This window comes from Nicotiana attenuata, unplaced genomic scaffold (assembly GCF_001879085.1).
Source record: "Nicotiana attenuata strain UT unplaced genomic scaffold, NIATTr2, whole genome shotgun sequence".
Lineage (NCBI taxonomy): Eukaryota > Viridiplantae > Streptophyta > Magnoliopsida > Solanales > Solanaceae > Nicotiana > Nicotiana attenuata.
In genome coordinates, this window is record NW_017671233.1 from 143,343 (window position 1) to 157,214 (window position 13,872).

Here is a 13,872-nt window from a genome sequence, read left to right on the forward strand (position 1 = left end):
TCTTAGCATTGGACCCAATAACCTGCTGCATCATTGCTTCAAGCCTTGCAAACCCGTCTTCCTGTCTTCCACCCTGCTGTTGCTGAGGTAGGTGGTACCCTTGCTGCTGATTGTTGTACCCTTGTGGTCTAGGATACGGTGCCATGTTGTTGGGGGGTCTCATGCCTCCCATGTTTCCGGTGTTATACTGTGGCTGCGGTGGCCTGTACTGCTGCTGAGTCTGCTGACCCCAGTTCTGATTACCTTGCCTCTGACCCCCATAGTTAGCCACATAGTTCATATCTTCAGGGTGCTGATGATGATGGTCATGCTCTGTATTTCAAGGATTACCAATTGGCTGGCTAATGCAAGATGTGCACAAGCCCCCATTGGTAGTGTCTACTATATGAACCTATTGCTTCTACCCTGATTCCTCCACCTTTTTGGTGAGGATGCTCATTTGCGTCAAAAGAGTCGCCATGTTTTCAGCCATTGTATTAGAAGGATCAAGAGGCACTGAGTGCACCACTGGAGTGATAGGTGCATTCCTAGATGTCCAACCCGAATTCTGCGCCATCTTGTCGAGCAAATTCTGACCTTCTCTCCAAGTCTTGCTCAAGAATGCCCCACCAGCCGAGGCATCAACTATATTCTTCAAGCTGTCTGACAGTCCCATGTAAAACCGTTGTCCCAACATCTGCTCTGGAACACCATGGTGGGGACACATAACCAACATTCCTTTAAACCTTCCCCATGTCTCGTGTAGTGTCTCCAATGGTTTCTGTTTGAAGCTCACAATCTCATCAATTTGTTGAGCGGTCTTGTTGGGAGGATGGAACTTGTTGTGAAATTGCTTGACCAACTCATCCCAAGTTGCTATAGAGTTTATGGGAAGCGAGTTTAGCCAAACCTGAGCAGCTCCTGTCACCGAGAATGGAAACAATAATAGTCTGATTGCTTCCGGAGTCACGTTCGGTTGCCTTTGAGTTTTGCAAATAGACAGGAAGTTCTTTAAATGTTGCTGAGGGTCTTCTGTTTGATTCCCAGAAAAAAGTCCCTTGTTCTGCAACAAGTGTAGCATGTTATTTGTGATCTGGAACAATTCAGCTTGTATCGCAGGCACAATAATGGCAGTGGCCAGATTGTCAGCTGTTGGTTGTGCCCAGTCATAAAGTGCACCCTCAGGCACAGGAGGTGCCAATTGCTCATCCCTGACGTTCCCGTTGGGGTCGTTTATGTCGCCCATATCAATTTCGAGTTGGTGTATTTGTTGTGATTGTTGAAGTCTTTTGTTTGCACGATTCAATTCCCGGAATGTCTTATCGGGGTCTGAGAGTCCTTCAAGCAGTTCTCCAGTCCTTGTAGAATTTCTAGGCATGCACCTGTGCACCCAGATCAACAACCGTCAAATTTTCAATGAAAAAATTGGTAGAGAGAAACTGAATACAACAATAATCTTTGTATTTCTGTCAATGGCAGTTGATAATTCCGTTAACTCCCCGGCAACGGCGCCAAAATTTGATCACGCCCAACTATGCCTTCTAAAAAAGAACTCTGCGGACTTTGCAAATATAACCCGAGTATTACGTCCAGGGTCGAATCCACAGAGAGTTAACCTATCAACCGCTATCTTCAAACCCACCAAGTATTCAGCACCAGCTTCTCAAACATTCAAATTCTCAGTTGAGTGTTCTTTAATAACTAGCTTGCAAGTAACTAAATGGCTGTAACTAAATTAATAAGGTTGTAAACAATTATGGGACAAAGCTAAGGCAATGATTTCCCCTATTGATGGAATCCCTCCTATTTATGCTCATACAAATTTACCCACTCATCTCTATCAATCTTGAACGCTAATCTTACCGCAAATCTCTCTCGAGTAATCACAGTAATCTACTATTGCACTCTCCCGAGATACACTAGCTTGCTTTATTTAGCACAATTCAATCTAGATTGCACCCAAGACTTCGTTATTCCTAATCCCGCCTTTAAACCCGCAATTATAGATTCCTCTAATAATCTAGGAGTGGTGTTGTTCAACAATACCCTAAATATGCACTCTTTTCCAAGTTATGCACACTAAATAGGTACAGCTAATTGAGGATCCTGTCAATTAACTACAACGAACACGAAGTTGAACAAATAAAGATTAAACTAGCAATTTGTATTCACATAAACAAGAAGTTCATCACCCAATAGGTTCCATCAAAGCCTTAGACAAGGAATTTAGCTACTCATAGATATGGGAGAATAAACTACGCTTGAATTCATCATAAAAATCAAAAGAAAGAAAGAAAGATGTTTTGAGTAAAACGCCCTCGCGGAATCTTCAACTTTCAGAAACTGCCTTCCACCGCGGTTTCACCGCGGTCGCGGTAGAACCGCGGTGGAACTTGTACCCGGAAATTTTGGCCTGTTTTGAATGGGATACTTGGGAAATTCAACAATTGGCCTTTTTTCATCAATAGTTGACTCCAAAACCGCTCCTTAGCCTTCCTTACACCTATATCACCTGCAAATCATGAAAAGCACTAATAAGAGCATTTTGTTGTCATTTTTCCATATTAAAAGTTCACAAGAAGGTGATTATTTGGTGCGTGATTATAGTCAAATTCACCTATTATCAATACTGAGGGAGATTTGCGCCGTAACATCTGGTTGAGGGCGGATATTACGGCTCCCCGCTTATCGTGACTAAACGTTTTTCCCTTAGTCTCGGCCCTTCACTCTTCTCGGGCCCGATGCTCAACCATATCCTGCCTCGGTGCATCATTCGTCTTTCGGGCTTTGAGACGTGGAACCCCTCGGCTCTACTCGAGGTCATGTCAAATCGTGCTTTCCCCTTGTTTCTTTACCGGAAAATCAGGGGTAACTTTATCTCCAATTTTAGTCGTACACAATCATTATTCATTACTGTTATGATTTGGTGTAAATATAAACTAATTGGTGTAAGTACATTCACCAATTAGGAATCCTGTGTATAAATCAAAATACTCCAATATCCTTCTCTCTTTTCTTTTTGCTTTGCTTTTAGAATATCGTAGTTGCTAAGTTGTAGAAATTAATAATTTTGGTGTCGTAATTACGGGTAGCTTAGCGTATTAGACTTCGACTAATATTTCATACTGGTCCCCCGTCTAGTAGGCGTTTGGCAAAATTTCTCCTTCTTTTGGTCAAAAGTAAAAAAGAAAGTGGGGCAATTCTAAACGTTAAAATATCATGGTATAGCCAGTTTTCACACTGGTCAATGAAAAATAGTCAGCGTTTATCAAGTCAATGAAAAATAGCCACTATTTTGCTGCAATAGGGACCGGTCCAGTATAATATACGAGAGTTCTGGTGCATTTGTGTACGAACTCCAGTATATTATGCTGGACCGGTATACTTTGCTAACTCCTGTAAAATTTGCGGGAGACTGGAGCACCAGTGCTCCAAACTCCAGTATATTATACTGGACAATTATACTTGCTGGAACTCCCGTAAAATTTGCGGGAGTTCCAGCATAGTTATCCTGAAATTTACGGGAGTTCAAGCATACTTATGCTGGAACTCCCGTAAAATTTGCGGGCGTATTTTTCCGGATTTTGAACAGTGTTTTCGCTCAGATTTAAAGTGGCTAAATTTCGATGACTTTTGAAACTTGACTATTTTTCAACGACCAGTGGTAAATCTGGCTATTTTTGAATTTCTCCCATTCTAAACATATAAGCCTGCGCTCTCCGGTGCATTTGGTGAAGAAATATAGGAGAAAAGTAAAAAAAACGCCGTTGCCGGGGATCGAACCCGGGTCACCCGCGTGACAGGCGGGAATACTCACCACTATACTACAACGACCTTGTTGAAATAATCTGCCACGTAAAATACTAATATTTCACTGTCGATCACCCGAGTGACAGGTGAGTAACTATATTACGACGTTGTTTATCTGTCTGTGATTTGGACAAAATATTCTTACTGTTGTCTTATTTTTGTAGCATACTAATTTTATTTCTTCACCTGGTAGCATATTTATTTGCATGTCCATATGTATTCGGTATTCGACAAGAGAAGTAGTTGTCTTCCAAACTTAATTGTATGTCTAGATCGCACTCAATATTAGGGCAATACAATTACATTAAATATGTGTGACTTAGATAACGGTTGTCCAGATTTATAGACATTTGATTGAATATCAAAGAAAATAATATTATCTCATTGTTATTATTATTATTATGAGCGTTATAATAATTTGTATTGTGTAATATAAACTCCCCGTCCCAATTTTATCGAATGTCCCGAGTACCAAAGGAACTTAACGTGAAATCCTTGCTCCTCTTCACGGCAGTCTTTAAATAGTGTCATCACCAGCCAATTAGCTTACATGATTCTCTTTGTAAAATTATGAATCCTTTCTTATTAATTTATGAGAATCATAAATGTATTAGAGTTTCTATAGGCAAGAAACAAATGTGCAAGTAATTGGAATATGAAAAGGCCCTTTGAATCTTTTATGGGAAACAGGGGGGCAAGTCAAACAAAGTCATAGTTCAAAGTAAGTTATTGGTCTCCTAAGAGGAGTCATAGTTTTAACGCATGTCATAATTGCCATTACTACTCAAATGCTTATTATTTCACTCCTCTCTTCTCTTCTTCTACTTTAATGACCTTTGTATAATTAATACACAATTAACATTCTCATTCATTATTTCTGAAACAAAACATACTTATTCCTAATCTTACCATATAAATTAGATCCTGCTCTAGGAACACTACTTTCACTCATCCTTTTCTCTCTTGCATATATCATTTCTCTCTATGCCATGGGAAACGATAATGAAACTTGTGACACCAGACTCACACTTGGACTTGTCACAAGTGATTTATTACCTAAACAAAACCAATTAGAAGAACATAAGAAGATTATATGTCTAGATCTATCTATTCCTCTTCATTCTAGTGACATGGAGGAGAAAAACACTGAGGGGTCCACCTCAAAATTTTGTAAAAATGACCTAAGGCAAGCCCTTAACAGTATAAGTCCAAGAAATTTCAACAATTTTGATTATGAGAGCAAGAAGAATGGTATGAGAAAGAAGCTGAGGCTTACCAAAGAACAATCCACTTTGCTTGAAGAGAGTTTCAAACGGCACACTACACTTGCTATGGTATATCATTATTATCTTAAACTTTACATTTTTTTTATATATAAAAAGGGCAGCCTGGTGCACGAAGCATCCAGCGTTCACACAGGGGTGCCAGAGAAGGGTCTCACCCCAAGGGGATGTGATGTAGGCAGTCTACCCTGATGCATGCATCATTGGCTGATTAAACGGCTCAAATTCGTGATCTACAAGTCACACGGAAACAACTTTATTGTTGCTTCAAAACTCCCCGTCTTTTTTTTTTTTTATGTGCTCTCGAAAAAAAAAAGATTGATGGAAAATGTTTTTAACAAGTGAAAGATAAGAGTGATAGGTTAAATTTGGATTGATATGCAGGGTCAAAAACAAGAGCTTGCAGCCAAATTAAAACTCAAGCCACGGCAAGTAGAAGTTTGGTTTCAGAATAGAAGAGCAAGGTAATTCTCATTAACTTATTACCTCTATTTCATATGCTATTTTTTTTAGATTCTTAATTATGGAGTAATATTTATTCTTGCGTTATAAAGGACTAAACTGAAGCAAACAGAAGTGGAGTGTGAGTTGTTGAAGAAGTGCTGCGAAAATCTGAATGATGAAAATGGTAGGCTAAAGAAAGAGTTGGAAGAGCTAAGATCAATCAAGATTGATCAATGGGCGCCACCTTTTCATCTTCAACTTGCCAAGATTAGGACAATCGCCCTGTGTCCATCTTGCCAGAATATCAAATCTGAGCAAAAGCATTGTGATTTGGATTCTGGAAGCCCAAAAGAGGCTAGTGATGCAATGTTCAAAGAAGCAAACTCAGACAATATTCTTGTCAATGAAAATAACAATTAGTAGCCTTTATTTACCACAAAGTCATTATATGAAATAAATTATGGTATTCTAATATATGCAGAATCATAATTCATAAGTGTTTCATCACTGATATTCCAATCAAACAAACATGAACCCCTTTTTAAGCTGTTCTAGTTCATCAATGTTTGGTTCATATCGTATAGTCCAAGTGGTGGAGGCACATGGCTTTAAGTTGTGCCATCTACTATCATTTCGTCGAATTCTTTTTATTATGTATGTGTATATATAATATATTAATGTTGAATAATTTTTATATTTATATATATGTATACACTATATGTTTGAAAAATGATGCAAAGTAAATATCTGGGGTGGAAGTAAAAATTTATTAAAAGCCCACAGCCATAATTCTTAGAATAGGTCGAGGGTGTTGTGCCCTCAATGCCTCTGATCATTAGCTTTACGCGATAAAACTTGCACACGAGCTCCAACTATCCCGAGGGAAACTTAGGAGAGAACCAGTTACTAGACAGTTCGAGTAGTCTTTAGCCCTTGTACCTAAGTCAGATGAACAATTTGCACATCATCTGGTGCACTAACTCTGATCAAATTTTGGATTCTAAATTGCCTTTCTTCATTGATTGCAACTCCAATGTATTGTTTTTAAAATTTTCATTTTAGGTATATACAACAATTATCTATAAAATGAAGCTACATATAACAAATTTAATAAGAATTCCAGTAACTCCTCATTTTTAGCAACCACATGATGCAACCACCTTAAAAGAACATAAAAAATCTTAGTATAAGCAGCATGAAATGATGAAATGCTTGGAAGTCTACCACATTTTGATAGCAACTCATTTTTTGTGTTCTCTTCCTATTAAGTTACAAGGTGGAGTTCAAAGCTCAACAGAGTGGCCTGTTTAACTTTAAATTTCTCCACAATCAAAGCAGTACACATGAAGAAAGTATAAACCATATAGGAAAAAACTAACAAAAAAAGAGCTAATATTGCTTAGTGAGTTTTAACTCTTAATATGAGTAGAAAACTGAACAACTAATAGAAATCCCATTCGTAACTTTCTGCTCTATTAGAACCTCATGCAAAAGCAATTTCACAACAAGAAAATATTGAAAGAAAAAGCTGTATAACATCCAACAGGAAAGCCCTTCAACAGTTTATTACAGAAAATTTAGGAAACGGTCCACGGCACAATTTATTGTGCGCATTATTATCATAAGTTCAATTTATAAACACCAACAGTGTAAAAGATTTTTACACTATCCAAGCAAATCATTCTGAAGGGTTCACCATCAATAGAAAAGCACTGCAGCAGAGGCAGAGACTTTTGGTGCATTCATTAGCCTCTCCTCGAATTCCTGAACCTTATAAGACATAAGAGTAATTGGACCATAGATCCACGTCTGTTTCTCCGCGAATATCACCATTTCCTCTAACACCATGGAACTCCTGAGCAAATATTCCACAAAATGAATCACATGCTTCTCCATTACGAAACCAGCTACCTCCACCTTCTTGAGGTGATGAGTCACGCACTGGACAGGAGTATCTACCATATTCCAATATTCATCTCCATCAAAGTCACATGAGTGAATCCACGAGGCTGCGTTCTAAAATAAGCACAAGACGAAATATCCAGTTAAGAATTGTCCCGAGCTTTGTATAACGGATACTAACAAAGACTCGGAACTGCAAAATCTTAGGGTAACTCATTATGAAAATACATCTATGGTTACTGGGAAACAAACATAGAAAACCATACAGAAATTTATGTTTCCACCTAGAAGAAACATGATGTCTTATGTTTCTACTTGATAGTTCCTCAGGACTCCCCAAATAATGAGTAAAAAGGAGATTAGGAAAAAAAGTCCTATTTGCATAGAGTAGAGAGACACTCACATTTCACTGTAGGGTCATTGAATATGAAATCTGAAAACGCTATTTTAAAAAAGATGGAAAATGCCAAAGTTAGTATGTATTCAACATATCCCAATCATGCCAACACGGGTTAGTGTGTCTGACACCAACATGTTTCCAAATCTTTAGGGTCCATGATAATAGGTTTGAATCGAACATTGCAAAGAACACAGTTAATAACAAGAGCAATAAAATAATTATTTTGCCATACTCGGGATGGATAATCATAGTAAGCAGTTATTTCGATGATAAGATTCTCCAAGCAAGGACAGTGCTTCAGCAAGTTCAGTATTCCTGGTAAGTGCCATTTCACAAAATCCAATTGAAGGTGAAGCGTCTTGCAACTGAAGGTCGGAGCTGGTAGATTTGTCAACTGCCATGAAGAAAATACCTAGGCAGACAAAAATAAAGGGAACACAAAAGTTAAAGAAACTAAATAAAAAGATTTTTGCATTGGGCTATTCATGCCCTTGGTCAACATTCTTTGTTGCAATGCGAAACATGAGTATTCCCCATCTATTTATTTGAATAGTGCATCTCTACACCATGAAAAAGATATTGTCTGTAAGTTCAGATTAAGCTTAAACACATTTGATGCATTGCACACATTTAATGCGATGCACAAATTTGGTGTGTGCTTCAGCACATAAGTAAATTCTTGTGTTGGCGAAAAGGACTATGTCTAAAAGGAAATGGTCCTATGCACTATGAACAATGCTTCTAAGTGATCAAGAAATCAAGGAGGTTTATTCCTAAGGTATTGACATGATAAAGAATGCAATCAAAGAGATGCTTACAATAGCAAAGAAAGCTGCATTGCACCAAATTTGATGTAAATGCTTGCTAAACTGAAACCATGAAAGTGCAGACATCTAAATTACTTAGAGGAAGTAGCATACAGTCATATGACAGCTTAACTATACTCTTGAGTTTTTATTGTCTAGCCTCCATAAGACTCTACATGAAAGACTATGTCTTTTGCTATAGGACGTAGGATATTGACTTATCTACCATACCTGAGTTTATGGAAAACAACATGAGAAGGGTGTGTTTTTAATCTGATGACATTGAAATAAACTTCTTTTTTTCGGGTAAGTTAAAATGAACTTTCTTAAGAAACGCAGAGAAGCACAAACTCAAGATAACGATTTAATCAACAAGGATGTGTGCTGACAACCACAAGGTAAGTAATTAAAGCATTAAAACTGATTGCACAATGTACATGAAATATTGACGGATGCCTAAATCTGAGACGTTTAAGACAAAATCCAACACCATAACCCCTCCAGTCCATAAATATAGTTAGTATTTCCACCTAAAAGGCTATTTCTCCATAGAGTCAGAAATCTTAAATATACCTGGAGAAGTTGTGGAGAAAGAGAAAAAGCCACATACCAGAGAAAACCAGGAACATAGCTTGAGACTTTTGGCCCCTGTAATTGTTTGGAGGAGTACTCTCATCTCTTGATAATCCTTGTACTCTTTGAAGTCAAACTTCTCCATACGATTGACAGACACTTCAACAATAGATGCTACATTTGTAATATCCAGCACCTCCACAGTTCCAGACATTTCTAATGATAGGAGAGTTGGAGCGGAGACATGTATCCTTGTTCCAAACCATCTAATGCCAAGTACCAATGTCTTTAAATTCGAGTTGACCAGAACCAGTCTTCTATGGCCGTAGCAAAACCACAGAGTCAATTCCTCAAGCACCGGGCAACCAGATAGAATACAATCCATTGATTGATCCATTAGCATAACGTTATCAAGAGAAAATGTTTTTAGAGCCTTCAGGTCGCTCTTCTTTTTCGTATTTATCTTACAGTACGCCAATCGGAGCTCAACCAAATAAGGACTGCTTAGAACAAAATTAGGCAGATCATAATAAGCCTGGGGCTCAAATGTACCATGTGCAGAGAAAGACAAGTCAAGGACCTTTAAATTCTTATTTAATGCGAACTGGATCCAGGTACCAATTTCATTAGCCATCCTTTTCTCGCTCCTCAGACAGTCGTACTGCCATCTGTCTGTTCTGTTGGATACTCTTTGTCGAATTGAATGGGATAAGCTAAAATGAAAATCAAGGCAGAACTTATAAAGAGTTGGGCTCTTATTAAGAAGAAGAACATGACGAACAAAGTTCAAGAACCTTTCGTCATAGTCAGGACGATTAGCTTGACTATAATAGACGCAATTGTGCCCCGGAAACATGCATTGATCAAAAGTGAGTGTATGGATGAATGGCCAGAGGTGATTAAATCTTCGAATCAAGATTGTGTTCAGAGAATCTAGTGTTGGCAATAAGGAGAGAATATGGATGAGGATGGCATCTGGTAGTCCACTTATACGGTCTTCGTTAAAGTTACAGCTTCTTTTCCTTGCAGACATATTCCTTCTGTAAGACAACATAGCACATTTTTAGGTGCGATAAATTGCAAGCTATGAATGACTGAGCATATGTTATTCCTAGAAACCAAGAGGCACAAAACAAGAACTTTCCTCCCTCTAGTTAATCAGGCTGAGAATTCCTCGAGTGATAATCTCAGCATAATAAATTTCCATTTAGAGATAACAATTCATGAGGATCAAACAGATTGGGAAACTTTTTAAGTAATTACCATTCATAGTTTGGATTAAAAAGTTTCTAAGACAAGGCAAATGTATTCTTAGATATAATCACTTTCTAAGAGTACCCACTGATAAAAATAACAAACTTCAAAAGGAGTCCACTTAGAAGAGTTTTAAAGGAAAAAGAAATGTATATGCGCACATATCCAAGGCATCCACCTAAAAGATAAACAAAAAGAATCATAAACCAAAAGAAAAGCTTAACAAGTTTCTTGTATCTAAACCTAAAAAATATCCACAGAACACATGGACAAATAAGTAGCAATGCAGCTTCGGTTACAACAAGGAGTGGCAAACGGGCGGGTCAGGTCGAATATGGTTCGGGTAAAACGGGTAATGAAAAAACGGATCAATTATCCGACCCGACCCATATTAAATACGGATAAAAAACGGGTTAACCGGCGGATCAATTACCCATATTATCCATATTTTCTTGTATATGATCACTTTTGGGAGAATTCTTAGTCTCCCTAACTTGAGGAACCCCCAATTTAAGGCTTTACAAATGTAAAAGTTAGACTCATTGGTTGTCCATTGGTTACTCACTGGTTATCCATTTTCTAAATGGATAATATGGTTCTTATCCATATTTGACCCGTTTTTAAAAAGTTCATTATCCAACCCATTTTTTAGTGGATAATATGGGTGGTTAACTGTTTTCTTTGAACCATTTTGCCACCCCTAGTTACAACGTTACATAACTACATTTTATTTGGAGATCCAAAAATTTGAAAACAACGCAGCAACCTGGATTTGCTATCCAAAAGTTAACCGGCACACAGATGCAACAAGCGCACAAAATATTACCAATTCTCTTTTACCTGTTCCAGAAAATTTTTCTTTGCTTTTTGATCAGAAACGGCACTTTCTTGCACAGATTTACACATACTGATAAGTTGTTGCCTAGAAAGAGCCAACATTTAAAAGAGTACATGAACACAATCGAAAATCTCATATATAGCGTCGGGCTTACAATAGGCTCAAACAAAATTTTAACCATAAAAGCGGGCAAGACAAATTTTAGTATCTAAAACCAGAATACTTAGGCCTTTTATACCCTGAAACAGAAAGAAACGGTACATCATAAGACGCATTGACAAAAGAAAGATCCAAACAGTTTGAATCAAAGCAAGACTCTCATTTCCGGATTCAACATTTAGAACACAATGCAAAAGCCTAGATTTGCCAAACCTAAATGCCCCCTACCAAAAATGAACCTGTACAAACATATGAGCGATTCCAGTCATGAAGTTAACAATTATCTGAAGGGGAAGAGAACGAATAGCATGACATTTTTTCATATACCTGTTTCAAGCTGATTTTTCTAGTGTTAGGTGAGAAATCAAGCCCTCTTTTACTGCAAGTTACACAATCGCCTATTTAGTACAGAACGATATGAATTTTGCTTCTAAAAGTTACAATGTTACACGAAACTTATATAGAGGATATCGGGCATTTTCGGCCAAAATATCTTGCCACTAGGCTCACTCCGGTGCATGCTTTGCTGTCAGTAAATTAGAACCGTCCACTACAAGCAGCCCCCACTTCGCAATAAATAAGTCAAAAATTATATATATGTCGATAACTTCATATCACAAGGGTTATATGTAACCAATCATAAAAGCAGTATAACGTCGCAAAAATACAACACAACCATAACAGGAAACCTAAAACTACTCCTATATATATTAAATGCCTAAATTATTCGTGCAGCCTTGATCCTACCATATAGAGCTACCAAGCAAAACAAAAATCAGATTGAGAAACGCTTACTTAAATGAAAAGGGAATAATCAAGGTATTTACCTCAAGTATTCAAAGAACACATCATTCTTTTATCTGAGGTGTCACTGCGTTGACCTTGATTCCAGCAATCACAAGCGTCTAAGATGACTCCATTGTCAATAAAAGACTGCATTTTCGCCTTAAAGCGGAAAAATCATTCCAGTTCCATTGCCAACAATCGATTCTCTGAACACAAACTAAATCCGAATTTCCTTGAACCCAAATACTTCTGTAGATCAACTTTTCTTCCTTTTTGGAATTCCAAAAAAATTGCAAGCATATTTCCTAACCGTACTCTCTGCTCTGTCATCGATTTCTTCCCAAAACTAAAAGATAAAAACATACTCGGTTCAATTTGATCAAACAATAACATAGTCCAAGAGTCTGCCCGAGCTACCAATAAATTTATTTATTTTAAAAACTAAATAATGGAGTAAGCAAATTTCTAAATGAAATAGAATATTACTAAAATAAGTAGCCCTCACGCTCACAAAGTACAGTTTTAGGACAGAATCAACACCCTTCACATCAATTTCAAATTCTTGAGCTTAATCTTAGGATTAAAACCATAGCCCCATAAATAAACATGTAATTCAAATCAAAGAGCTTAATACCACGTGTCTGGATTCATATTTCACAGTTCATATACGCATGCATCAATTTACCCTACTACTATGATTTGAAAAAATTATACAGAATTTTAATTTACTACTATGAAAGAGCAGCAACAAGCCATCAATACTAGTATTATTTGGTTTAATTTTAACAAAATATTTCTTCCTTGAGTGATGACTGAATCACCATTGCAGCAGCAAAACACTATTTAAGCAAATATTCAGAAATTGATTAAAGGGCACCAAGATCGGTGTTACACTTAACATAAAATAGGGCAAGTGCAGCAATAGCCATTTTTAAGTCCGCTTGTTAAATATATTAAACCCTTCGGTTCAAAATAAGTTACGAATTTATTTTTGGCACGCTCATTAAGAAAATATTAAATTCTATACAAAAATATTTAGTATTACTAAACTACCCTTAATTAAATATTTAATATAAGGAGTAAGAAAACTTTTTATAAATATATACATAAGAGTAATATAAACAAATTGAATTCTTTCTTGATTATATAAATGGATACTTATTTGGATCAAAATAAAAAAGTAAACTGGCCACTTATTATGAATCGGAGGGAATAATAATAATTTATAATATTTTTAAAAATTAGTCAATTCACCATATTTCAGGACTAATAAGTATCCTAAATTTGTGAAAATTTTGAATTATTAATTTAAAATTCTTTAGTCATGAATTTTTGAACTACTAATTTAAAATTCACAATTTCACATACACTCCATAAACTTTAGCCACTATATAATTAAATCACAAAACTATTTTTCTTTGTTACGCTGAAGTAATCGAATTATATGTAAATTGCTCAAAGAATATATATGACTTAAAGGTCAAATTTTCAACTTCAAGTTATAAAAATATATTTAAATAAACAAAAAAATAAAAAATAATTACATTATAGAAATTTATTTTTTTGAACATTAAATATTGCTTAAGAAGTTTAAATAGAAAGTGAAAAAAGTAATAGTAAGTTTTAAATAAAATGATA

The 13,872-nt window shown here is 36.5% G+C and overlaps 2 protein-coding genes and 1 non-coding gene across 3 annotated transcripts; 1 reads left to right on the forward strand and 2 right to left on the reverse strand.

The window, feature by feature from the left end:
• Positions 1–3,741: 3,741 nt before the first annotated feature.
• On the reverse strand, positions 3,742–3,813 carry TRNAD-GUC. The gene has a single exon. It is a non-coding gene; the product is annotated as a tRNA-Asp (tRNA).
• A 1,106-nt stretch (positions 3,814–4,919) lies between these two features.
• On the forward strand, positions 4,920–5,936 carry LOC109206881 (homeobox-leucine zipper protein HAT9-like). Its single transcript, XM_019369743.1, has 3 exons — positions 4,920–5,123; positions 5,457–5,536; positions 5,627–5,936. The coding sequence occupies exons 1-3, from the start codon at positions 4,920–4,922 to the stop codon at positions 5,934–5,936; spliced, it is 594 nt and encodes a 197-aa protein (XP_019225288.1).
• A 1,095-nt stretch (positions 5,937–7,031) lies between these two features.
• Positions 7,032–13,134, reverse strand: LOC109206885 (F-box/LRR-repeat protein At3g26922-like). Its single transcript, XM_019369747.1, has 4 exons — positions 12,276–13,134; positions 9,235–10,237; positions 8,051–8,230; positions 7,032–7,532 (listed from the first exon to the last, which is right to left on the reverse strand). Exons 2-4 carry the CDS (start codon positions 10,228–10,230, stop codon positions 7,215–7,217), a joined length of 1,494 nt encoding a protein of 497 aa, XP_019225292.1. The 5' UTR covers positions 10,231–10,237; positions 12,276–13,134; the 3' UTR covers positions 7,032–7,214.
• Positions 13,135–13,872: the final 738 nt, after the last annotated feature.

Bases quoted from the DNA above. Each gene is read 5' to 3' on its own strand.
- LOC109206881 (XM_019369743.1), top strand. From the start codon at position 4,920: ATGGAGGAGAAAAACACTGAGGGGTCCACCTCAAAATTTTGTAAAAAT. The intron at 5,124-5,456 runs GTATATCATTAT...ATTGATATGCAG, and splicing joins GGCACACTACACTTGCTATG to GGTCAAAAACAAGAGCTTGC. The intron at 5,537-5,626 runs GTAATTCTCATT...TGCGTTATAAAG, and splicing joins TTTCAGAATAGAAGAGCAAG to GACTAAACTGAAGCAAACAG.
- LOC109206885 (XM_019369747.1), bottom strand. From the start codon at position 10,230: ATGTCTGCAAGGAAAAGAAGCTGTAACTTTAACGAAGACCGTATAAGT. The intron at 8,231-9,234 runs GTATGTGGCTTT...TTGTCTGCCTAG, and splicing joins TATGTTCCTGGTTTTCTCTG to GTATTTTCTTCATGGCAGTT. The intron at 7,533-8,050 runs GTATGGCAAAAT...TGCTTATTTTAG, and splicing joins ACTATGATTATCCATCCCGA to AACGCAGCCTCGTGGATTCA.